The 27,714-nt window shown below is 40.0% G+C and overlaps 2 protein-coding genes across 3 annotated transcripts in view; one reads left to right on the top strand and one right to left on the bottom strand.

Annotated features, from left to right (window-relative positions):
• LOC129521167 (glutathione S-transferase P-like) overlaps positions 1–5,418 on the top strand; it is a 75,242-nt gene extending 69,824 nt beyond the window's left edge. The window contains exon 2 of the mRNA XM_055342444.1: positions 4,690–5,418. Within this exon, the coding sequence (XP_055198419.1) occupies positions 4,690–5,418 (729 nt within the window). The remainder of the gene's footprint in view (positions 1–4,689) is intronic.
• Positions 1–26,714, bottom strand: part of PPP3CA (protein phosphatase 3 catalytic subunit alpha) — a 307,959-nt gene extending 281,245 nt beyond the window's left edge. The window contains exon 1 of one of the 2 annotated variants that reach the window (XM_055342492.1): positions 26,498–26,714. In XM_055342492.1, the coding sequence (XP_055198467.1) occupies positions 26,498–26,555 (58 nt within the window). In that variant the 5' untranslated portion in view covers positions 26,556–26,714. The remainder of the gene's footprint in view (positions 1–26,497) is intronic. The other variant, XM_055342493.1, reaches the window with a different exon arrangement.
• Between the last annotated feature and the right edge of the window lie 1,000 nt (positions 26,715–27,714).

Below are 27,714 nucleotides of genomic sequence, written 5' to 3'. Positions count from 1 at the left end.
TCCTTTTAGCTGACTACTTCCTATTCTCTAGTGTATGATTCTCACCCCAAATGGCTGTCAGAGCTCCAGCCATTATAACTGCATTCCAGGAAGCAGGATGAAGGAATGGGGGTAGAGGGATGTGTTATCTCTCTTTTTAAAGGCTATATCTCAAAGCACCACTCAATACTCCAATATCTTCCTACTAGATAGAACTTAGTCACACGCACTCACCTGGCTATAAAGGGGGCTGGGAAATATGCTCTCTGGCTGGACAGCAAGGTGCTCAACTAAAAACCAGAGTTTTATTATTACTGAAATGGAAGGTATTAATGAATATTCAGGGGAAACAAGGGGAAAAAAGGTTTCCTTTTTGAATACAGGACACTGGATTAGGTGATGAATTCTACCAATGGGGGTGTCACTGAATTTAAACAATCCACCATGTTCTAAAGTTCTTCTAATGTCCAGAGGTCAAATAACCAAATAGAGAACACAGGTGGACAGGAGAAAATGCAAATGTTGGTAAGTAATCAAATCTGAAAGGTGCTTCAATCATTATTCTAGGCCCAAGTACTTATATGAATTTACAACTATCCTCAAACATGTTTTAGTTACATTAGTATTTAAAAACACTATCAGAAAATTTGTACATCTGTAATTTGAATGTCAGTAGACTTCCTTAGTCCCTGATGCCATGCACAAGGCAGTCTTTTCTCTTTCGTGATGAAACATTTGAGAAAAACACATGCATTAACTTCAAAAGCACTAATACCCCCAAAAAGTTACTTTTTACAAAAGATTTTTGAGAAGATAGAAGTCACTTCACAGACAACAAATGTCTTTGAAATTGTCTTTAAATATTTTTTCCTTAATATTCCACTCATGGCATTTACCCTATCCTCCTCTCAGAAAACTTCCCAACTTCCCACAATCACTTTATATAATCCAACTGCACTCAGTAAGACAAAGACTGCCAAATAATCCTCAATCCTGTATATATATATAAATATATATATATATATACACACACACACACATATATACACACACACAGTACTGCAATAATTGCTCTTTTGTGTATCAGTACACAGCACTGTACACAGCACAGTAAGACAAAGACTGCCAAATAATCCTCAATCCTGTATATATATATATACACACACACACAGTACTGCAATAATTGCTCTTTTGTGTATCAGTACACAGCACTAAAATAAGGATATGAAGTAGATGCCAAGAAAGGAAATATAAGAGATGTCTTCTAGCAACAGAGTCCTTAAAAGATAGTTTAAGATTTGATAGTTCTCTTAAAGTTATGGTCCACAACCTTATGCTTGAATATAAGTTAATAGCACTTTGTTTTTAATGTGAATATAATATCCACTATAAATTCCAAAAGAATTCATAGTCCAAAGTTCTGCCCACTATATATTACTACTTGCACACAACTTTACACAAAAGGACCTAAAATCTAACAAATGCACAACGATAATTTGGAGATTCTTTTTCCAAACTCTCTATATTGCTAAATTTTTCCACACAGGCTTCTACAGCTCTCAAGGTATACTAAGTCCATTTCTGCTTGACAAGCAACCTCTTGACTAAAAAGTAATAAATAAATAAATAAATAAATAAATAAATAAATAAATAAATAAAGTGATAGCAAATGAGAATATAATAAAGAGAAAAAATATTTTTTTAAAGATTGTATTTATTTATTCATGAGAGACACAGAGAGAGAGAGAGAGAGGCAGAGATACAGGCAGAGGGAGAAGCAGGCTCCAGGCAGGGAGCCGGACGTGGGACTCGATCCCGGGACTCCAGGATCATGCCCTGGACTGAAAGTGGCACTAAACCACTGAGCCACCCAGGCTGCCCGAGAAAAAAATATTTTAAAAGCAAGCACACATTGAAAAAATTTCTTATGAGCTGCTAAGCTTTTGAAAGCAAAAAAATTCTCTCTCAGAATTACATCAGATTGAAAAAAGCTGCCTGGCTTAAAAAGGAAGAACAGAAGAGAAAATTATCTTATCCTCCTTCAATAATGGGTGGCCCCCCCAAAAAGAATGAGGAACAAATTACATTATTATTTTTAAAAGCTCGTGGTATGTTATTTAAAACGTGACTAAGGTTATGGTCTACTGATATTTAGCTGTTAGGCATGACTCCAAGGAAAGGCTACTAATTAGTGGAAGAGTAACTCACACCCATGAACATCTGTTATGTGTTCATTAATTTCAACAAATCTCTAGACCAGCTACAAGTCTTAGTATTCAAAAGTACACAACAATCATCAAATCTAAGAACAAGATCAGGAAATACGATTCTGTCTTACAGAAACCACTGAGAATTTACAAATACAAATTTGTAGTACATTAAAAAAAAATCCAGAAGTAACTTATCCTAAATGTGATTAAAAGAGTTTACATTTGAGATTAGATATTAGCATTAGGGAGGCATTCCCTATAAGCTACCCAAAAGCAGCTACCTTGAAACATAATCAAGTGAAATTTATTTCTCAAATTACACAGTTTATTGAAATTAAAACAGTATAGGTGCTAAAGGAAGGGGTTCTGAAAACAAATCAGCATGGCCATTGAATATTTTCAATGGTATATTAAAAAAAAGATATAATATTTCAATGTGTTTCCTGCAGTGGAGACGGTTCAGATACCAGATGATTGGTCATGGTTTTAGGAAGGAAATTATTTGTAGTAGAAAAAGGACAAGTTTCAGACTACAAGAGTTTGACCAAAACATGACACATCACAGCTATTCCTTCATTTTAAGCTTGGGTTCAACAAGCAATATCCTAATTTGTAATTAGGCTGTCATTACTTTGTCAATAGGCAGACCTGGATATAAAGACTGATCCAAGGGGGATAGGCATAAGATCTAATCAAAATCTTTTTAGAGGGATCATATGAATTTTGATATATATGGGTGAGGCCTATTCTGAGACCTCTAGTGAAAGACCATTTAAGTCTAGATTTCCTGGTGGGTATCTTTCCTCCAACATAAATAAAGCCTGCATGAGTTAAAAGCCAGAGAAGAGGAAAGCATCCCAGAGGGGTAAGGAATTCCAATTCCAATAAATGCTATTTTTCATGAGATTTATGCTATTTTCTATCAAAAAACTCTTATACAGTGGATATGATTTGTGCTTTTATGTCCATCAGTGATCTGTGTCACCTATATGTCACAAATGATAATGCTTATAAGCAAACTCCAGGACAGCACAGCTACAGAAATAAACATGTTCATACATATTATTCTTGTGCATTTATAACTCAGAATTAAAAAGGAGAAACACAAATCTATTGGTACAACTGACACCTAAAACAACAACAACAACAAGAGTTCAGAAACTACATATATTTATTTGAGAAAACAAACACAAGAGTATTTCACAGGTGAATTAGAGCTAGGTGTTCCTTTGGCAGCATTATAACATCACCAAAGCAAGAAAAAGCAATTCTTACCCTACAGGCTTAAAAATATCAGCAGGGACCAAAAAGTCCATCAGTGGGAGGAATGTCATTCCTTCTTCAGTGTTGAATACAATTTATTTTTAATTTTCTTTCTCTAAATTTTCTTCCCAAAGAAGCTAACTATAAAAGGACCAAGGAGCTGGGATCATTTGTTGTTGTCATCTGGCAGGAAAACGAGGGACTCCTTCCAAGGATACCAAGTACCAGTGTGAACTAGCCCCCAAGATGGGAATATCGCAATGAAAACAAAGGCAAGCAGCTTGGCACCAAGGCTGCACAAAGCTTCAAAATTAAAAGGAAGAAAATTTAATTTTATGCAGGAAACAGAAAATCGAAGAGTCAAATGGTAGAGTTCAAGTGCCAAGAGAAAGGTGTTTTTAGCAGCAATACTCTGTGAAGAAAGGGGAAAACCAGGCCAACCAGAAAGGCAGCTGTTGCAACAGAGGATGTCTTAAATGCAAAGACCATTTATAGTCATTTCCCCTGCAGAAGCTTGGCCCTCTCCACCAAACCTGATTAAGAATAAGAAATCCTTGTTTCATTTGTCCTTTAATACTTCTGACTCAGAACCCTTGTCAAATGAGCTCTTTTGAACACATTTTGACTTTCAGGTTAAATGTTAAATAAATAATGTAATAGTCACTCTCTTCACATAGCAACTTTTCCTAGGCCAACAAAAACATGCCTAATCTTGCCCATAAAAAAAAAAATAGATAGCACAGTCTATTCCAAATGCATGCAACAAAGAAGTAACATTTAGTTGATACCACAACTCTGAAGAGGGAGACATTAAAAGACACAAAAACATATTACTGCAGAAAATTTCAATGTTGCTATTACCTGATTTTTGCTACATCTGTCATATGTATGCACCATATATGCATACAAGGTATTTGATTAATGAAAAAAAGTATCAAAAATGAGTGAAAGGAGAACATGCAGTTCTCCCTAAGACCATTAAGCTCACACTTCCACCACACTTTGGTCATCTGTGAAATAAAGGTATTGGGCTAAAATGTCACCTTGAGCTCCCTTGCAGTATCCACCTTTGATGATTCTAATATTCCAGTGACCCCAGGTCTATTGTGCCAGCCTTCTAATCTGTCTGCCAGATTTCCTCCATGTCTACAATCATTGCTCAAATGACTACAGGGCTTTGGGGAAAGCAATTATTTTAAAGACAAAAATGTGAATTTTTTCAGTCCTCTTATTTAAGGAATTTAAAGTACTTCAACAGAGCTCTGCCACCACCACCTGCACTGCAACTACGCTACCCTATACCACCATCTACTTCCCTGTTCAAAGGCGCTGCAAGGCCATGCACATGCTGCTGGCTGACCAGGGCCAGAGCTGGAAGGAGGAGGTGGTGACCATGGAGACTGGGATGAAGGACTCACTCAAGGCCTTCTGTCTGTATGGGCAGCTCCCCAAGTTCCAGGACAGAAACCTCACCCTGTACCAATCCAGTGCCATCCTAGGACACCTGGGCTACTCCCTTGGGCTCTACAGGAAGGACCAGCAGGAGGCGGCCTTGCAGGATGTAGTGAACGATGTTGTAGAGGATCTCCACTGCAAATACATCCTCCTCATCTACACTAACTACGAGGCAGGAAAGGAGGAGTATGTGAAGGCACTATCAGGTTACCTGAAGCCTTTTGAAACGCTGCTGTCCCAGAATGAGGGGGGCCAGGCCTTCATCGTGGGCAACCAGATCTCCTTCGTGGACTACAACCTGCTGGACTTGCTGCTGATTCAACAGGTCCTGGCCCACAGCTGCCTGGACTCCTTCCCCCTGCTCTCAGCCGATGTGGTATGCCTCAGTGCCAGACCCAAGCTCAAGGCATTCCTGGCGTCCCCCAGAGCATCAATGGCAATGGGAAGCAGTGAGAGCTTATGGAACCCTGGGTGGGAAGCTGGGGGGCTGCCTGACTTCCTTTCTCCTTGACCAGTAAAATTTTCAAGTGAGAAAAAAATAAAGTACTTCAACAAACTCAGGTTGTGTCTGTATGTTAAGTGTTAACTGCCCTCCCTCTTTCAGTCAAGGGTGGACTGATTAACCCACTTACCCACCATAATAAGGAAGAAATGGAGTCAGAATATATGCCTGAACAGCTTGTGTCCCTGATCTAAATTAGGGATGCAGTGTTCCTGAACAAAAAATCCCATTTTAACCCCAAAGAATCTCTCAAATGGTAAAACCGTTATGATAAGGGTCTATGCTTTCACTTATAGGCCACCTTTACTTGAGGTATGGAATATTTACAACAGTACTGTCATCAGCAAAAACTCACATAGTGCTTACTAGGTGCCAGACATTCTTCCAAGTGTTTATGAATATATCGATCCATTTAATCATCTCAACAACTCTACAGGTAGGTGCTATTATCACCCTGTTTCACGATTAGAAAAATGAACTACTGAGGCACATAATTAACTTGCCCCTGGTCACAGTACATAAGCAGCAGAGCTAGCATGCAATGCTGGTAGTTTGGCTTCAGAGCCCATGCTCTCAACCACTCCACCATATGCAAGTCAGGGTAAGGAGCACAAAAATACCCATCTCTTTCCACTGTTCAGTTTCCTTCTGCTACCTCGTTTGGCTGCATTTACTAAGCACTCAATACAGCTAAATGAACAAAATTTGTGCCTGGAACTGGAGATACTGACTTAAGGAAAAGCAAACATCCATGTACACACAGGAAAAGAAAATGAAAATACTTAGAATCTCATTTAGAATAACCTCATGAATTTATTTAATGATCTTGGTCCAGTTTTTATACATTTTGTATTTCATATCTCCCTGCCTCCCTCTGTGTAATTATTCACTTGAAGGAAAAAAAATGCAACAAATATAGACAATAAATTTTTCTTTTTTCGTCCCCTAGTGCCAAGAACAGTGAAGTTCAGTCCTGCATCAAAGGGAATTATTTTCTGTAGAGTCATCAATTAATTACCATCACCAAAGTAAGTGTAAGCCTAGAATTTCTTTCATATTCAATTCTCATTTATATTGATGGCATCATTTTCAATATGATTTGCGAAATGAGGTTCTTTGTTCAGAGTAGCTGAAACAGAATGGACACATACTCCAGTCTTATTAAACCAGTGCATGGCTCAACATAAGCATCATCTGGGAGACTTACTTTTAAAAATGATGCTGGGGCCTCACCTGAAGAGCCTAATTCAACTGGTCAGGGATAGGTCTGAGCATTAGTAGCTTTAAAAATTTCCCAGGTGACTAGAATGTGCAGCTACACTTGGCTGGCACCATTTAAATGCTACTCAGGGCTTGTCAAACTTTAATATGCACACACATCACCTAAGGATCTTACTTAAAATGCAGATTCTAACTCAAAAGTTCTGGAATTTGGCCTGAGATTGTAATTCTCCCATGCTCCCAGGCCATGCAGATACTGCTGGCCTATGGACCACACTTTGAGCATCAACCTTCCATTCCTCCATTAGTAACTTAACTAGTATGAAAGGTGAAAAGCGGTAGAAGGGATATTACAATTTAAGGTAATTTGTATATTTTACTTCTATGTAAAAAGACAATTATTTTTAAAAAGTAACTTGAACCCACTAGAAATGATTATATAACACAGGGTTCCTGTGAACTAAGTGAACTTATATGCATGAAGCATTGAGGGGCTGTTCCTAGCCCAGAATCAGTACTCAATAAGTATTATCTGTTTTATTACTATCTTATTCATAAATGAGCAGCAAATGATGACCACCCATATCAAAAACACTCATTGCTTGGGGCAGCCCCAGTGGCACAGCGGTTTGGCGCCGCCTGCAGCCCAGGGCATGATCCTGGAGACCGGGATCAAATCCCATGTCAGGCTCCCTGCATGGAGCCTGCTTCTCCCTCTGCCTGTGTCTCTGCCTCTCTCTCTCTCTCTCTCTCTCTCTGTCGCTCATGAATAAATAAATAATATCTCTAAAAAAAAAAAAAAAACAACACTCATCGCAAATACATAACTTGTATTCTGGAAAAATATGGCTTCTACTTGTTCAGTCTTCATATTATGTAATTCTCTCTTATACTTAAGATTTGGTACAGAGATAAAACATTCGCTCTAGAGCTGAAATCTGCATTATTGATACCATGGTATCTGGGAGCAGCTTTAAAACACTTCAGTGAATAAAAAGAAAAGAAAAAAAGCATAGGGAAACCAAATATAGTGAAATTTGGTATGTCAGTGCTTATTAACCTGTATACGGCGTGAACTGCTCTTCTTTCACCTTCTATGAATGCTCGCATATCCTTCAAAATAATTTTTAAATGTTCTGTTTTTGGATCTCAGCTTCACCACTAATTAGCTCTGTGATGATGAACAAGTAACTTCTCTGACCCACAGTCTCCTCTTCAGAAGAGGATGCCATATTAATCACCATATTAATTACCTTACAAGGGTAACTACAGGGATTAAAGGAAACAGCATTATAAATAAATAAATAAATAAATAAACAAATAAATAAATAAATAAATAACTGACATCAAGCAGGTCACATCATAAAGATAAATTTAATTTTAACCCAATAGGCCAATTTAAAGAGGAGTAAAAAGAATGGCAAAATGTTTCTAAAATGGAAACAAGTAGGGCTGTGAAGACAGAAAAGGGTGTGCCATCACGCTACCATCCTAGTGCTTTTCATTACCTCTTTCTTAACATTCTAGACCAGATTCCATCAGAAATAGCAAGAAGTATGGTGTGCCTGGCTGGCTCAGTTGGAGGAGTGTGCAACTCTTGATCTCAGGGATGTGAGTTCAAGCCCCACGTTGGGTATAGACATTAGTTAAATAAATAAGACTAAAAAAAAAAGAAGAAGAAGAACAAGGAAGAAAGGGCGAGCAACAAGTAGCATATAGTGAATTCTCCAGAATGCATATCCTGAGAGAAATGCATAAAAAGGTTTCCTTCATGACAACACAAATCAAGTAAGGGTGACCTATAGACAGACACCACTTCTAACTGCTTCACTATTGCCCTGACTACAAGTAGCATGGCTTTTCCTCCTACTCACTCCCTTCATTTATGAAAATCTCTGAACAGTAGCTGGGGATAGCAGTGCAGGAGGAAAGTAATGTCTTGAATACATGCCAAATAATCAAAAGCAAAATATCACTTCTGGTGCTATCTCCTCATAGGACAGAAGTTCAAATAAGAGCAGATGGTACCTTTATTACCTGTAATGTAATTACAACATGATTATACAATCATTTAAAAATATCCATTATTGAAGATAATTCCATGATTCCAGAAAGAAATCATTCATAAAACCTCAGAGCTGGAAACTTCGCACAGAAGTACACAATTTCATAAAACACAGTTTAGCATAAAAGTGAAAGGAAAAATTATTAAAAATAGTGTACTAAAAACTTAAGCACATTTCCATTTTTTAAGAATATGTAGAAGCAATGTCATACTGAGTCTCACTTGTGTCCATTCCAATTGACTTGTAATCAAATACTGTAATTCAATGGGACTCAGAGGGACATGCCTCTTCTCCATAAGAAAAAAATTCTACAATCTGGAACGTACTACAAATATGTTAGCCTCCTTCATTATTCAAGAAAGAGTAAAAATAGGTGAGTTCAGAAGTTGTATTTACTAGAGAAATCCTCAAAAGCAGCACTCTTGGGATGCCTGGGAACCTCAGTGTTTGAACATCTGCCTTTGGCTCAGGTCGTGATCTTGGGGTCTTGGGATCAAGTCCCACATTGGGCTCCCCACAAGAGAGCCTCTCTCCATCTACCTCTCATGAATAAATAATATCTTTTTTAAAAAGGCACTAAGTTAATCTTCTACTTCACAATTACACTCTTAGGATACAAATGAAAGCCATACTTAAAATGCATATTTCTTACATATTGCTCACGCAAATGGAATGCTTAGTCATTGATTATTTCACTTAGATAGTCCTTTTTAAATACAGATTTACCTTATACTTTTTCCTATACTAATAACATTCAAATTATCTATGTGTACAGTAATAAACTCCAGGCATAATCATATCTTAGTACCAGTTTCCTTAAAAGGTAAGGCTTATTTCAGGCAAGGTCTAGGCCAAGGATTAAAATAAACATACATAGCAGAAAAATTTTAATATATATTTTGGTTTTTTTAGGCCATGAAATGCCTTACACTTCAATATGTATAAATTAATAAAACAAGAATTGTCAATAAAATGCCCTAGTTGTACTGGCATCTAAGAATTAAAGTTATCTACTTTTTTTCTTCTATGTGTTAATGAACTCTTTTAAGAAACCACCAAATAAAGGTCATATTTGAAGTCTAAGGTTCACAGAAATGTCACAGGGGGAAATAAAGAAAGGAAAAGGAAATACAAACCCAAACTGATTCCAGCAGGGAAGAAATTTTCCCACATATAGAGGTATTAGCCATGAAGCAAGGGACAGCCAGAGGCCTCAGAATGAAATTGAGGCTCCCTGAATTTACAGACTCAGGGAATCAAGGCAGGGTGCTAAATCTTCCATTCCACCTGAGCCTGTAACTGCAATTAATTGAGCTGCAGGACTTCTCAAAATCAGTCAAACCAGGTTCAGTCGGATAAGATGTGTGTTCAGTAATCATGTGAACAAATATATAAATTTACTTAATCAACTGCCTCAGAGAAGTATCAAAATTCTGAATCTGAATCATCACCCTTTCCTTTAAATAATTACAACATCACTTGAAAAGTGTAACTAGGCTAGTCCCAAGCATTTGTCATAGTACAGAAGAGTTATAAGTGGTAAATGAAAAATTCTGATCTCAAAATAATTTGCATTTGCATCTAAAATGTCACAATGAAACCACATAACTCCCTCCTCAAAATGTTTCATGTGACGTCTCCTTGAAGTGGCTTTCACTTTAGCTATGTGTGGCTTCCTTTATTTGCTTTAGTGACAAAAATACGAAAATGAATATAAAGCAGCAAAGTCTCTAAAACAAAGGCCAACAATATACACAATAGCTACTTTTTCATAGTTTTGATTACAGGAAAAACTCAAGGTCCAATAAAAATACTTCTTATGTAACTCACAGCATTTCTTCTTATGCTTTATATAAGGTTGTCCTGTAACATCATGATTAAGTCATTAATCCCAAGTAAAGACTAGTTTACAGTCTAGTCCCACTGTTTGTGAGCCCTGGATATACATTTCTAAAAAGGAAACAGAAATGCATGTCCCACAAAAGTGCTAGATTTTTCTCTCACAGAAAAAGCCAATGATAATATACTAAAATGACTGCCAGCAGTAACAATATTTTATATGAAAAAAAATCCCTAATAAAGTCTATTTTCTATCAACTCATTGATGCTACCTAATGAATTTGACTTTATGTGCAATTCAACATACTATTATGGTGGTAAAGGCCCAGGATTTCCAGTCACCACTGTTGGAATCCAAATACTGGCTACACTACTTACTTCCTGTGTGACCTTCAAAAGGTACTGCATCTCTCCTAGCCTTAGAGTGACTGGAAGGATAAAACTATATAATGTATGTGCAGGGCATATACATTAATATTATTAACATTTTTAGAATAGAAATCTCAAAAATAGGGATCCCTGGGTGGCGCAGCGGTTTGGCGCCTGCCTTTGGCCCAGGGCGCGATCCTGGAGACCCGGGATCGAATCCCACGTCGGGCTCCCGGTGCATGGAGCCTGCTTCTCCCTCTGCCTGCGTCTCTGCCTCTCTCTCTCTCTACACTGTGTGCCTATCATAAATAAATAAAATTAAATTAAAAAAAAAGAAATCTCAAAAATATATAAAGGCACTTGATTATTTATTTATTTTGAGGAAGATCCTATAAAGAAGCAAAGTACCTGACAAGTTAAAGTATTCTCTTCAAAAATAATTGCAATGTAATATATGACAAACCATATGCCAGCAATAAGTATACCAACTCTCTAATTATTATGTCTGGAAAATTCAAACTTCTACTGCCTAAAACGACAAAAACTTAAAATAAATCTCAGGGTAGGCAAAAGCACTGGACATTTAAAAAAAAATTATCATTCCAAAGTACGGTCATAGAAAAATACACTAATTAGGTAAGGAAAAGATCAAGGACAAGCAATTGTTCAAGGACTCCCCCTTTTTTTTTTGTACAGAAGCCATAAGCTTTTTATTAACACAAGTGGGACTTTCTCCCATGTTATGTATTCAGAACCTTAAATAAAGATTTGTAAACTTATTCATCTAAATTGGCTTCAAAAATGCATTTGGTTGCCAGTTTTAAGTAGAAGGCCTAGAAAAAACTAATAAGGACAAAAACTTGGGCAAATAACTAAACAGAAGAAGTAAAAGAATCCAGATGTTCTTTAAATAAAAGATCTAAGAAGGCTAGAACCAGAGGACAAGATAAGCAAGATTTAAATCAGACTAAGGTATTCCTTTAAAGGTTGTGCTTAGAATTGTATAAAGCAACTACAAAATCCAGAGTGAAGGAGACTTGGCTTAATAGATTTGTATGAACATGCCTGGGGAGGAGGATGAACAGGTCAGGTATTCCATTCAGTTGAGAGTACTAGGAAAAAATAATCCAACTTGAACTACATTAATAAAAAGTGTATTAGAAAGGGAGAAAAAGAAGTACTAACATCATTATGCCTTTGTGATGAACAGGTATATCTCTTTCAGTCAATTTGCTAAAGGGGAGGGGAGACTATGATTAATTATGTGCCAGGCATCTTGCTAAGCACAGGGGAGATGAAGCTGATAAAGCCTTGCCCTGGATAATTTAACAAAGAGAAAATTTTGTTGTGAATGTTCATTATATATTGTATATACAAAGTATAAGAAGTATGGCACACAGCTAAGCCTGAGGATATCAGAAAAGTTTTATACAGAAGAAGGACAGGATAATGAGCAAGAGTGTTCTGTACTGGGGTAAAGCAAATACAAAGCTATGGAAAGTAACATTGGGATTTTTAAGTAGTTCAGTTTAGTTCAATCAACTTTATATAGACCAAACACGCATTCAGAATACACATATAAATAAAAAATGTTCTATCTGCTCTCAAGAACTTGTATTTTAATAAACCGCAGAGACTTACATGTGACAAATGCTGTATTAAACATATTTTCAAAATTCATGCAATAGGGGTCAAATTCCATAATATATAAAGAGTTCCTACAAACCAGTAAGAAAAAGATCACCAATCAAATACGAAATTAGCATAGTCAGATGTTCATTTTCATTTTTTTCAGATGTTCATATTTAAATGATTCCTCTAGTGACAATACGGGAAAATTAAAAGAAGAGACAAGTTTGAAAGCATAAAGATTAACATTGGGAGGCCACTGCAACACTAGGTGAAATATTTAGAAGACCTGAACTGAATGACAGGTTTATTTAACTGGATGGATAGTGATAACATCAACCAGGCTAGGAAACGCAGAAGAAACACCCCACTTTATTTTCACCATACCCATTCACAGCAACTGTTCTGTATAGAGTTTGAAAGCTCCAGAGAAAAGACTAGGTTACAAATATAGATGTGTTACTCATCAGCCTATATAAGCAGTAGTCAATCCTGTGTGTGTAACAAGATGAAATTGTCTAGAAGAACTTGTAAAAAAAGAAAAGGAACATCAACATTTAGGATTCAGTCGAGAGGAGCTGGCAAACAAGTCAAAGAGGAAATCTATGAAAGCCAATGAAGAAAGCATTTTAAGAGGAAAGACGAGGCCCATTATGTCACATATCACAGAAGCCAACAACTGGACAGTCATTGGTGACCTTTGCCAGTCTTAGAGGCAGAGGATCTCAAGCTGAAGTGGATTTGACAATGGGTAGGAGATGAGGAATACTTTAATGCAGGTTACTTCAAGAAGCAAAAGCTTTGATTTCAAAGGAGCTGTCCAACAATTAAAAAAAAAAAAACCTACAATGTCGAATATGTATTAATGGCTATTTTGAGCAGGCAGTAAGCCAGGCATTTCAACTATAATTCCTCTCATAGTAACAATAACCTTGCAAAGTTAATACTATGATTTCCACTTTTCAGTAAGAAAAATGGGTTCAGGGTGTTTGTTACATGGCTTCCCCATAGACACACAGCTGGCACACAGAGAAAACAGGATTTAAACGCAGGTTTTGTCAAACGGTAAGCTGTTCTCTCCACACTCTGATGCTGCCTCTTCATTGCTGTAAATATCCTGGGACAGGTGGGGTCAGTGGGGGTGATTAACCACTTAACAGGAAGGTTGGTGTTTTTTGTTTTGGGTTTTTTGTTTTGTTTTGTTTTGTTTTTTTGGAAGATAGTTGAACTAGTGTACTTTTAAAGCCTCTTCCACCTTCTACAACCCAGGATACACCTTGCTCACAGGTGAACTATAAAAGCTACAGAATTCCACATATAAACACTCCTCACTCCTTCTGTAGTTCCTTTTATACCATCCTCATTTACAAATAAGCCCATGTCCTATCATTGTGCTTATATATAATACATACAGAAAAAAATAATAGTTTCCATGTGTTTCTGTCAAAAATGAAAATACAATCTATGAAGACAGTTAATCACTCCCTTCCAGTTAATCACTCCCTTCCCACACTCCACAGCATGTTGCATCTTCTGCTATTAAAATAATTACCACTTACATTCTGATTTGCTACGCGCGCACGCACACACACACACACACACACACACACACACACACTGGATAGCAACCTTCAGAGACCACCTACTTTATTTTAAACCCCAACACACAGCAGAGAGCCAGGCAAGTAATAATACATGCATGGACAGGATAGAAGGATGGATGGGTAGATGAGTGGCCTGATAAGTGAAGGAAATATTAGTTTTTCAACAGCCATTTTATACTCAATAATGGATTATTTAATCTATTTTCCAACTGTGATATTACAATTAAATCACATTTGAGGGGAACAGATAGAAAATTGAGTGACACAAGAAGATGGGTTATGAATTCTTCAAAAAGACACATGAAAGTTTGCTCTCAGAAAGTCTCCTGAAATGCAGATTTTTTTTCCTGAATTCAATACTACCCAAAGGCCAAGAAAAATTTAGTCAATTCACCAAAGTATTTTTTAAAGATCAGTTACTTATGAAACTTCTTTCAAAGGTGGCCACACTCATCCTAAATAACTACTCATGGAATTTTGGGCATGACCCCTGGGAGATGTTCGAGGAGAAAAGGCTGCACAGAGCACTCTGAAATCACCCCAGAGGTGTTTTCTCTATGGGTTTCAAGATGTACCCAATCTACAGATCTGGCTAGTAAAGGTATACTCTCTAACTGCACCTTTCTGTCAAGATGCACAGGATATTCACTTGCACAAAACACAAGCATGCATGAATCCAGATTCTAGTAAACTCTCCTCAAAAATGTTCATTGGAATACAGCAATCTCTGCCACAGATTACACTGATGTATCACTTCCACTGTGATTAAAAGGTCCATCAGAAGACCAAGAAGACTGCAGGTTATGCAAGATGCCCACCATGACATCTGCAGCTCCATCCTTTCCTCTCCTGCATGAAGAAACACATCAGAATGTAAGTAAAAGTCATATTTTGAGGCCAAATGTTAATCCACCCCAGTTTATATAGAGATATTTTTAAGTAAGTCATTTGCAAACTTCTGTATGTTGTTTTCGGTAGCTGTTAATACCTCACAGCTGAGCATAACACAGAAATGTGTTGTGACACCATAGTTGGAAGGCACTGGCCCTTTTTAGGCCTCAGTGAAACTTAAACTAGTTATCAAATTACAATAGAAATCAATGGATTAGCCAAACTCGATGGCCTTAGGAGCTGTTTATCAACAACCTCCCAAGACTGGGTGGCTGGCAGAGGAGGCAGGTTTGGCTTTAGACGAGTGGGGTGCAGAGCTGCCTCCATGGTATGATTTGAAAAATAAACAAGGGACTTGGCCTGTCCTCAGTTACCATGCTAATATCGTCATGGTGTCATGTTATCATGCTGTCTTTATTACCAGTACTACCAATACTACCAATAAAAGCAAGTAAAATGAAAGCAACACCTCCAGAAAGTCACTATTAAAATGCATCTACTATTCAGGTTTTCTGGAAAGCTCTACATATAGAGCAAGGTAGGTATTTGTTGCCTCAGAGCTGCAGTAGCAGGAGTTGAATGGGATTGAAGGGAAGTTCAACAGGAAGGGCAGAAGGAGTAAGAGCATCATGACAGTGTCAATCCTCACCCAGCCAAGGGACATCATGGGATAGATACTAGGCTGGGCCCACGAGTAAAGAACTTGAGTTTCAAGAAGTTTAAGGGTCAGCATAAGGACACAGAAGACCAAAGCAAAGTGCTTTGGAAACCAAGCTCAAAAGTGCTGGAGGTTCAATAAAAGATTAGCCAAGATGTACTTTTACTCATTTCTCCATTTTCCAAAGACCTCAACAAACCTACATGGTTTTAAAGGAAGGGTACAGGGCAAGGAAGGAACCAGAAATGCCATGTGGGGAGTGGCTAGAACACTTAAGAACATGAAAGCTGTCTTTAATATCAAATAAGCTCTCTTGTGAAAGACAGATAAGGCCTATTTTATGGAACTTTGTAATAGTCATAGAAATAATGACTGTGTACCCCGGAGCATTAGACTGATGACAACCCCAAGTAAACACTTTGGCAAGCAGAAATGGCCAGGTGAGAGCAGGTCTTAGTAAGTAGGGAGCTCCTGCTCACTAGATGTGTTCATGAAACAGTGGGGTTACTGTTCATCACAGAGGCTGCACAGGACATTCCACATTGAGGATGGCCTGAGCTGGATCACTGCTGCACCTTTCAATTCTATGAGTTTGGTTGGTTTGTTTTGCTTTGATTCAGACACAGTGAGTGCAAGAGAGAAAAGGTTTCCTGCTCATCTCACAATCCCTCTCACTAGTGCAGAATCAGGGTAATGGCTCCAGGCCAGATGAGGAGTTGATTTCCAAGATCTCTTCCAGCTTCAAAATTTCTCAATTTTAGGTTTGTCACACTTACAACCCAAATAAATGAGAATCGTTTATTCTCTCCATTCAAAAGATCCCCCATAATCCATACCAGATCCCCCATAATCCATGCCAGTGTTAAATGTCCATGACTCATTTAAAAAATTTTTTTAAAGTCACCTAATCCCAGATGCTTCCAAGTAGTGTATTCTCTTGTTCAGGTGATAGTGGTGCTAGAAAATGTATGAGTGTGATCCACTGGAGAAAGAGACTTTTTAATACCTAAAAACTATAAATTACCACTCAACCTTTTTTTATTCAGACTGAATAACCTTTCAGTTCCTGTCACAATTTTAAGGTCTCTAATCACTTGGGAAAGGGGGAGGAAGATTTTGTTGTTGTTTTTTTTCCTTTTCCTTTTTTAAGATACTGTAAGTTTTCTACACCTATTTCTGAAAGTCCATGTGAATGAGACAGAATATTCTAGCAGAATTCTGACCAGAGGTGAAGGCAACAGAGAGATCCCTCCTGACTGCTGAATGCAAATTGGCAGAAGTTGACAAAGATGTGATTTTATGTGGGAAACTAGTTTCCCTAGCCTTCAACTCCTTCAAGGAAAAGTATTTTTGCATTAGGGAGACAGACAAAATCCTAGCCCATAAATGGGAGCTTGGAAGCCCTGGCAACCTGCTTTAGTGGCGAGGCATATAAGTTCGGGCTAGCAGGCCAGTGGTTCTTTGAAAGAACCAAGTTGACAGCAAGTGCCTCACCATACTTCCTCCCAGTTGATGTGGATTACAGGGCTGAAGTTTTATAAAAAGATTCAGCACACAAACGTGCCATCAGGAGAGCTGACTCACAAGCTGGCTGTACTCACGTGATGTGCCTGAAAGATTTTTTATTAGTATTATACAGACATCCCTTATCTAGGCCTGCAGTATGTTCTACATCTCTGTTCTGATTCCTAAATGTATTAACTTTTATTCATTCACGTTTGTGTATTTTTCTAAGCAAGCAATTTTTCTAAGCCATTATATTTAATTCTGAAGTCTAATCTGGGCCTCCCAGAGGCTTGTCATAGTGGTTCTCCTTCAACTTGGTATCATCACCAGTCCTCCTGAAGAAAAACAAACAAAAAATCACCTACCTTTGAGAAACTCGACCTATACCCCTTTGACTGACAATGACCCACTGAAAATCAAGCACACCCTGGGTAAGCCACTCCCAACAGTTATGCTTCTGCAGGCTGTCTACTAGGCAAAAAATATATAACCTCAATTAACAAAAGAAAGTATTTCAAAAACTCAGGTGAAAAAACCCTTCTACGTGATTGGCACTTATGAATCAAGAAACTCACCAGAAGTTTGTGAGCTGATTTAGGATTCACAAAGTTTCAAAACAGAAAGGAACCCTATAATTTAAAAACTTAAATCCCTCTTACTTCTTATCTGTTATTTTGTTCATTTATCAACCACATATCAAAGGTCTATTCTACAGGAGGCATTGTACTAGGGTTAATTATACAAAGATAAATGAAGCCAGGCCCTACTCTTCTGCTCCTTCTGGGAAGGAGGCAGATAGGTAAACAAATCTTCCCAGAGCATGCTCTATTCAAGGTGTCTTCCATGAAAATGAAGAGGCTGAGTCCCTTTACTCCAACTGAAGATATCAGGAGATGTCGGTCCCAGAAAAGGTGACATATGAACCAAGGCTTGAATGATGAGAATTAAATGATGACAAGTGTTACCATGACAATAATCAAACCCACACAAAGAAGGTATGCATGTACTTTATTAGCATTAAATATGCACAGCAGACCAACAATGCCAGGTGTGATGAAAAAAATTTTAATTCCTTTGTAAAAAGCAAAATAATATTAATAACAACACAAACTTGGAAGTCCTGACTCAGGTTCCATCATTGTAAGAGAATATATTGTGCTTTTAATTTAATTTGATAAAATGGCACAGCTTACAGGATGTTTAAAAACAATTGTCAACGAATGGCTTAAAGCCCACTTAGGAGAATATAAGGAGTCAGCAGAGTTGGTGCCACATTTTTTTAACTTCTCATAGCCCGTGTTATCTTCCCACTGGATAGAATCCAATGACATTTTGGGGGCCAGAGGAGGGCAGGAGGAGGGCAGGAGGTTATGCTGAAGAAGGCTGCATTTCTGAATTACAAAAACATTACAGAAAATGATAAATTGAGACGTAAACAAAGGAAGAGGGTTTTTTTCCTGGTTCTGGTTTTGTTTTTTCATGGAATTTGCCAAGTCATTTTCCCTTCAAGTTCAAATCTAAATAATTTTAAATATATATATCACCCAATACATCCAACCCTGAGTGATTAACATATCTTTTCTTACCTGTCAAAAATTGATCAGTTTATGGGGAAATATAACAAAAATTGAAAGAAAGCTTTCAAGCTCAAGCTAGTATGCTATGGTGAAAAGGATTTAGCCTTTTAAACTCAACCGGCATAATGCCAGTCCAAATGACCAAACAACAAAACTGCCCTCAATCTAATTATATCACCTTATTAATACCTCCCTCTCATACTATATTCCCTGATATGGCTGGAGAAGGAAGCATTCCAATTAATCATACAGTCATTGTACAGAACCATTTACAAAGAATCAGAACTTAATAAAATGAACTCAAAATAAATATATAATTTGTCTCCATTTATTGCTTCGGGAGGCATACTTGAGAACTGTGCAATGTCCGAAGTCATTTGACAAGAACTGATTCAGTGCATAAGAAGTAGGGTACTGAGCTAGGTACCACTCGTTCAATGATCATAGTTTTCAAACTAAAACTCTGATATACATATTAACAAAAACTTTATGTACCTTCTATGCTTATGCAGCATCCTAGGCAGCACAGTTTAGACACTAACATAACTAGAATCTCCAAAACATTCAAATGCTACATAGGGGTAACTGAACATTTTAAATCAGGAATAGCAGCTCTTCCCCCCAAAAAATGAAAAAAATAAATAAAGTGGATCTAGATAGTTACTATATGCAGAGACTCTAAGTCTTATTAGAACCTTAGAGCTGATGGGTTTTTTTTTTTAAATTTAGCTCCATATAAATAAAACTCTCAAAATCAATCATCATTCTTCTGGTTTTATAACTGTAGAAAGGTTCCTCAAACTGATAAACACTGTAAGGTGGTAGGTATGTCATAATCTGGAGAAAGCTATTAACAAAAATCTCCAGTATCTATTTGTTCATTTTGCTATCTGCAGACATTTGCAGAATTTTGAGTTCCAAGACAGAGCTCATAGAAAGTCAGATAGATGGGATGCCTGGGTGGCTCAGTGGTTGAGTGCCTGCCTTCAGCCCAGGGCGTGATCCTGGAATCCCGGATCGAGTCCCACATCGGGCTCCCTGCATGGAGCCTGTTTCTCTCTCTCTGCCTATGTCTCTGCCTCTCTCTCTCTCTCTGTGTGTGTCTCTCATGAATAAATAAATAAAATCTTTAAAAAAAAGAAAGTCAGACCATCATACTTTGCTGTGAGGCAAAAGCATGGATCAAGGAAATAATAATATAAAGAGAAAAGACCAATCTATGACGGTCTTAAAAAGAATATATCTAATTCCAAAAATGCAGTATTTTAATAACTGATTACTGCTTCCTCAGTTTTTGTTTTTAATTTCAAGGTTTTAGTTACTGCAAGTATATTTGTGAAATGCATTTGAGATCCCAGCCATAGTCTAGGTCCTCTAACTGACAGTCCATCTGATTTAAGGCATGATTCAGATCACCTAACCATAGAGGAATATGAAATATTTTATTTGACTTCTTATATAGAATATTAACTGATGGCTTATCAATTATACAGCCTCTGTGAAAACAGAAGATGGGAACATGGTAAAAATAAAATGAATTAAAAATACTGAAAATATCAAGACTACTAACGACTTAGTTTACAAACTGAAATAATGTTTCAGTGCCTACATTCCCACCTGATGACTATATTTTTAAAAACGGAGTGAACACCTATGAAGCACCGGCTGGTATTTTCATTTGAGCATTCTCTAGAAATTAATAAAATCCTCAAACCAGACCAACTGTGTGGGCCATCATCTGTAGTTCACAGACAAAAACACTTCTGATAACCTTCCAAATAAAAGTAAAACTTTTAGCAGGAGAATATGTATTTCTATTTCTGTGTATGTACCTGAACAGAAAATAATGTTTAAGAGTTTTCCTTTAATAAACCTCATGCCAAAATCAAACCAGATTATAACATTTATCATCAGAATTTATATCTCTACTAAATACACAGCTTCTTCTCCTATTACAACTATTGTATGTAGCTAGTCATTCAGTAAAGCAAAATTTGAAATAAAATGTGATAGCTTAAATATACCAAAAGTTTCAAATAGATTTTCAAGAGAGAAGAGCATCTCTGCTAAAGGAAATAATGTGCTTACACTTACCTGCATTCTAGTCCCACCTGTAACCAACCATTCTATCTAGTGTCTCCATTTCTTCAACTATAAAATAAATGCCACCCTAAGCTACTGTTGCAGACCCAAGGCATTCACAGATTCCAATATTAATTGTTCTGACTATTCTTGAGTGACCCTCAAAGTACATTAACACGTTGTCATTTGTAATTCTGTATCAGCAGTGACCAAATTGCCATTTCTAGGCAAGTGGACCAGGTCAGACCACCTGAGCTCTCAAATTCCATTAGGGGTTCCTTTGGTTCACACAAGTGAGGGATGAATAGAATTTTACACATGAGGGAAACACTCTGTGACTTAAATAATATAACAGTGCAATTACAAAAAGACTGAATTCAAAATCTCACTATATCTCTCTTGAATTTCAAGAAAGTTGCTGAAAAAAAACAATGATTTTTTAATATTTATGAAAGTTTCAGGTCATGAATCATCATCATTCTCAATAGTTCTGGAGTGTCCAGTATTTTCGCAAAACTTTCAAAAGAGTAATTTAACCGGATTTGCTAAAAGGAGGGTATGTCTAGAAAAATGCTGTTTTCCAATGAGGTCACTCTAAATGGATTCTTTATTTGGTTTCATAATTAGTTCCAACTTTACACATGGCTGACACAGAAAAGATAAGGAAAATTATAAGAAGCCAATTATAAAAGCTGTAAGTGTATAGTATATTGAAGTCATATTTCATATTTCTAAGATTACAAATAAAAACAGGTCATATTTATAGAAACAAATAGATTCACAAGACATATTTTTAAACTAATATAAACAAATGTTAAAGTAAACCTCTAACGGTATTCTAGTGTTACTTGTTTCACACACTTTAACTGGATGTCTTAAAATACATTGTTCATTTAAAGTAGAGGTTCTTTCCTCCAGTTTCAGAAAAAAATTATCTTTTAAATGTTAATCTAATAATTAATGGCATTTTAGAATCACTGGAATTTCCCTGAATCACAGTCTCAATTGTTGCCTTAAGCCTTAAGTTACAAAACGTTTTGAAAACAATGCATTTTTGTTAGATTTACTTTATAGTGGGAATCCTGAAAGAAAATACTAATGAACAGATCAAGCTAATTTGTAATTAATAGCATTAATTTGCATGCTATTCAGGTGGTACTGAAAAGAATCTGTTAGCCATGCCCATATTGTGTCGTTAAAATATTAATTAGATCAGCAGACCCCTTTCTTCACATCCAGTGTAAACTTTAGCCACCAAACACTGACATCTAATAACACTGAATTAATAAGGATTTAATGTACTCAAACAGAAAACCAGATACATAGAATATACATGAAACTGAATTGATGGTAACAAATCTAAGTAAAATAAATTCACAATGAGCTGCTCTTCTTGACACACTACAAAGAAATGGCATTACTTAATATTTTGTTTCAATATCTAAACATGATGATTATTACTAAATGTAGCATATTTTTATTTTCTTCTTAAGCAATATTACCATCTCATTCAGCTAGAAACACTAGTGGCTTGAAACATTGTTTACTTAATATTTTGCTCAGCTACCAGCTTCTTGATTGTACAATCTTAGATATCCTTCCAGAATTTATATACAAAGAGTATATAAACTGACAACAGAAAAAGACAGCTTTTTTTTTTTTTCTGCATTCCTCACAGCCAAAAGTAACCTGACATAGAGCACGAATTCCCTACTCAGAGCTTTTGAGAAATTCCCCTAAACTCTTCCCAGGAATTTACCCCCCATCAACCTGCCATGGTATCTGGAATTTCTACCATTAAAATCAGTTTGGGTTAACTTAAGAGTCCCATTGGAAGATGCTTAGAAATGAAAAAAAAAAAAAAAAGAAAAGAAAGAAAGGGGAAGAGATGTAACAAAGCAAGACATTTATCACATAAAATTTAACTTCCTCTAAGTGTATGACTTTCCCTATAGCCAGTAGGGAATGCTAAGGCCAGTCAAGGAGTTAAAGGTAGGAACAGGAAGGAAGAAATGAACAAAAGCCAAAGTTTAGAACCAGGCTTGTAGAGCACCACGGCAGAAAAAATCCAGACTATGTGGCATGCTGGGGGAAAGAGGAGAGAGTCGTTATTCTTCTATTTACCGACCTCCATCTTTTCGTCATATAGTTAGGCATATATTTTGTTCCCTTAAAAAATCTAATAGTAAATGGATCAAATTATTCTGACTGCCAATGAATGGCATTACCAAGCTCTTTTCTATGAGTTTTTGTACGTTCCATTGTTTTTATCCAAAAAGAGTCAAAATGAAACAGCACCAGCTTTGCTAAACAAAGTATCATTTTTTCTGAGGTAATCTAAATGAATGCTTTTTATCTCCAAAGCGGCCATTCCTTTTCATTTTTAAGACTTGGAAAACTGATCAGGGGTTCTGGACACACTCTAAAAGATGCTACAAACCTGAAAAATTGCATAGTTAGTTGAGACTTAAACTCAACCTACCTTTCTAAAGTTGCACTCTGGAAGTACAAATCAAGAAAGCCGTCACATCATGGTATTACTACAAACAAAACCACAAGCACAGCTTTATTTGTAAACAGCAATTTGTTATACAACAAAAGCCAGATGACACTAATGCAGATAACTGTAAACAACACCATGGCATGCCATGGTAATAATGATCCAAATACTTCTTATTTCTGTATGTAACCAAATACCGCTATCTGTACTTTGTAAAAGGAGGGAAAGCTTACGGATAATCCCTTTTCTGCATTAAAGAGTCAATCCCAGGCCACTGAGATGAAGTTCTAACAAAATTTAAAGTCATGGTTCCATGAACTATGTCTTATCTAATTTTTATGAATAGGAAAAAACATTTGGTCATCTGTTTTCCATTCATCATACATGCACTTTCTACTCACTAAGCATGTGTGTACATAAGGAAATAAGATTTCTTAGAGAACTGATAATCAAAATAGATTACCATTTCAAATAATTAGTCATAAAAATCATATATGTGACAAGATGCTGGATCCACCCTTCCATAAGCCTTTTAGGTCAACAATATAAAGTCTAAAATAAGCGTAAGAAAAATAGCATGTCCATCTTAAGATCAGGATTCGTTGATTAAACTTTTTTCCTATAAACAAATTTCACATTCAAAATTCACATCAAGATCCCTATCAAAACAAATGCAAAATTACCTTTTCCTATTTTGAGACATTCCTATTTTCCTATATTATCCACATGTGTGTTTCAGTTCTGCAAAAATATGTAAATCTTTCTTTTGAAATTATGGGGGAGGGTTGTCTCCTTATAATAAAGAACCATTTATAAAAATATTGTAACACTGGGGGGATCCCTGGGTGGCGCAGCGGTTTGGCGCCTGCCTTTGGCCCAGGGCGTGATCCTGGAGACCCAGGATCGAGTCCCACGTCGGGCTCCCGGTGCATGGAGCCTGCTTCTCCCTTTGCCTGTGTCTCTGCCTCTCTCTCTCTCTCTCTCTGTGACTATCATAAATAAAAAAAAAAAAAAAATATTGTAACACTGGAAAAAAGCAAGAAAAATAATCATGGAATGGTTGAATTGGCTCCTTCACACTAATTGGTAAAGACACCAGTCAGAATGTGTGGACAATTATTTTTACATTCTTCCCTGCATGACAATTTTACATTTACAGGGAGAATCCACACTTTGTGATTTAAAACAGGGAACCTGAACTTACGGATGCACATATGAATGCTTTTTTAATCATTACACATTTACAGCTATCATTTGAATTGTAAGCTTTACAAAACTTGTTTTGAGAACATGCAATCTAAACGTAAAGACTGGAGTTACACCTAAACTTCACACATTGGGGAGATACTCTGATATTTCAGCAGAAGGTCTTAATTTTTGAAAATGTCAACAGAAACCCCTTAATACAAAGCATAGTTCTTTTGAATGAATCTGAATTCACTGTCTTTACATGAGGAACCATCCCTGCACAAAGAACAGTTGTGCATCTGTAGTCCTACTTTGAGTCATTTTTGCAAAGGAATTTCCTCCTTATTTTGGTGAGTCTATGAATACTGCATTCACGTAGGAATGATTCTAATACAACCAAAATGAGAAAAGATATTTCACTCTCTCTTAAAAAAAAAAAAAAAAAAAAGCATACAATTCCACACCTCATCACCAGGAACACACAGACACACATTCAACTTTAGAAACTTGAGCCAACGTGAATGGAGGAATGAACCGTTCTAACGCCCCAGAAGGACTTCTGGATCACGGTCTCGGTGCTGCTGAGTTACTTCACCTAAGTGTTCACGGGCCAAGTGACTTTACTGCCCTGCACTCCACTTGCATGGCCACAACAGATACTAAGTCTTACACGCACACACACACTCTCCACACCAAACAGTGCTGTTTGCTATTTCAGAGGCCCTTTGCGCGCCCGGTCCATACCCCATCCCTGCTTCGCTCCGGATCCTAACACCAGGAACGAGGGACACTACTTAATCCTGGCGGACCCGCTCCGCTGTCCCATCCTTCCAGGATCCATAGGATGCCTCCCCCCCCCCCCGCTCCCCCTCGAAACACAACGAGGACGGCGGATTTTCCCGGACGAGGAGGACCACTGCCGGTCCCCTTCCTCGCCCCGCGCATCCCGGCTTCTCCTCGCCAGAAACCCCAGAGGCAGGAGTACAGGATCCCGGGGCAGAGGAGAGGAGCCAGTAAGAGGAATCAAATAGCCGGTTAACAAGGGGGTGCCAGGGGCACGGAAGAAGCGAGCGGGCTGAGGTTACCACGGGGGAGGTGTGCTCCAGCGGGGAACCGTTCGAGAGCAATGACAGGTCGGGGGCGGGGGCGGGGGGGGCGGGGGCGGGGGGGCGGCCGGAGAACTGCTCTGCGCGTCTTCCTCAGGGCCTGCGGGGGAATCCCGAGCGGCGGCTCCAGGGTCGGTCCCCGCCTCCCGCGGCCTCCCGCGGCCCCCGCGCGTCCCCTCGGCCACCCCCTCCACCCGCGGCCGCCCCCGCCCCCGCCCCGCGCGGAAGGAAGCGCCGGGCTCCCCCCACGCTCTCCCGCTCTCTCGCGAGTCCTGTGCAGGCCCTTTCAGGGGGAGGGGGAGGGGAGGGGAGGGGAGGGGGAGGGGGAGGGGGCGCGGAGGGAACTGCGGCAATGGAGCGCCGAGCGAGCCCAGCCCGGGCGAGGCAGTCGGTGGAAAGCCACGGCCACATAAAAATGCCATATTAATTTTTTAAAAGCCATAAATCACCCCTCCCTCTGCAAAAGAAAATCATGAACTCGATCCCATGCAAGCCTGCGAGCAGCCACCCACTTCCTATTTCTGTCACAGCAGCTACACCCTGCCAGCAACCACCCCCCGGGCGCCCCCTCCCGCCACCGCCACCGCCACCGCCACCGCCACCCCCGCCGCCGCCTCCCCGCCGCTCAGCCATTTGCCAACCGACGCCCCCGTAAATAAAAATGCCCCAAGTGGGGCCCGGCGGGAGGCTTGGGGGAAGGGCGCGCAAAGGAGGGGGGGTTCGAGGGTTGCACAAGATCCTAGAAGGTCCGTGGCTGGAGCGAGGAGAGAACCGGAGGCGGGGGGAGGGGAGGCCAACCGCGAGGGCTCCTGCGGCACACGGTGCACCCGGGCGCCGCGGCGCGCCGCTTACCTTTCACCACCCTGTCGGTCGTCGACAACTTGGGATCAATTGCCTTGGGCTCGGACATCTCCAGCCGCCGGGGGACAGCGACGCGCTGCTCGTCCGTCCTACTGCACGCCCCGACCGGACCGGCGGGCCAGACACTCAACGCCGCCGCCGCCGCCGCCGCCGCCGCGCTGCAAACCGCCGGGCTGGAGGTCTGGGCTCTGAGCTGGCTTTAAAGTTACTGCCTTCTCGCGCGTCCCTCCTCCTCCTCCTCCTCCTCCTCCACCTCCTCCTCCTCCTCCTCCTCCTCCGCCGCCGCCGCCGCCGCCGCCGCCGCCTTCACTCCTCCTCCGCCGCCGCCAGCCCCGCCGGCTCCGCTCCGGGCTGCGCGTGTGTGGTGGTTATTTATTTATTTTTCTAAGCACGCCTCTTGGTTCTTCTTTTATTCTTGGGGGAAGGGGGATGGGGAGGCGAAGCGCACACGCGAGCACCCACCCTGGCAAGGAGACCGGGCACCGCGGAATGGAGCCCCGCGCGCGCACTCCGCCGGGATTAAGACCGATCACATGGGGAGGGCCGGGGGCGAGAGAGAAGAGGCAGGGCCGCCGATGTCAGTGCCACCAGCCGTGCCTCGGCGTCCCCGGCGGCGGAGAGGCGGCCGCCGCTGCTGCTGCTGCTGCTGCTGCCGCTGCTGCTGCCGCTGCTGCCGCCGCCGCCGCCGCCGCCGCTTCCCCACGCCGAACGCCGCCGCCGATCCGCGGCCGCCGGAGACGTCCCGCCGCTGCGCTCCCCCGCGCTCGCCGCTGCCTCCCCGCGTCGCTCCTCCACTCACACAGGCACAGCCGCGGAGCTCGGCAGACACAGTCCCGGGCGCAACCTACCCTCCTCCGCCGCCTCCGCCGCCGCCGCCGCCGCCGCCACCGCGCCCGCCTCCGCCTCCTCCCCTTCCTCCTCCCGGCCCCCGCCTCCAGCGCCCCGGCAGCCTCCACCTCCCTGCGGAGCCCGCCCCCCGCTCCCCGCCCCCCGCCCCGACGTCAAGGCTGCGGGCGCCCATTGGCTGGCGTGCGCGTCACTCACCGCTAGGTAGCGGCCTCCGCGCTCGGCCCGCCTCCCGCCCCTCCTCGCGGGCCCCGCCCCCCGCTCTGTTTTCTCGCGGCTGCCAGCGCCGCGGGCCTGCCGCCTCGGCCGCCCGGGCCCCGCTCAGGTGTCGCTGTGGCTGGCTGGCCGGGATTCGGCGCCGA

This window comes from Nyctereutes procyonoides, unplaced genomic scaffold (assembly GCF_905146905.1).
Source record: "Nyctereutes procyonoides isolate TBG_1078 unplaced genomic scaffold, NYPRO_anot_genome, whole genome shotgun sequence".
Classification (NCBI taxonomy): domain Eukaryota; kingdom Metazoa; phylum Chordata; class Mammalia; order Carnivora; family Canidae; genus Nyctereutes; species Nyctereutes procyonoides.
Note: the sequence above shows the minus strand (reverse complement) of the source record. Positions and strands in the feature narration are given on the sequence as shown.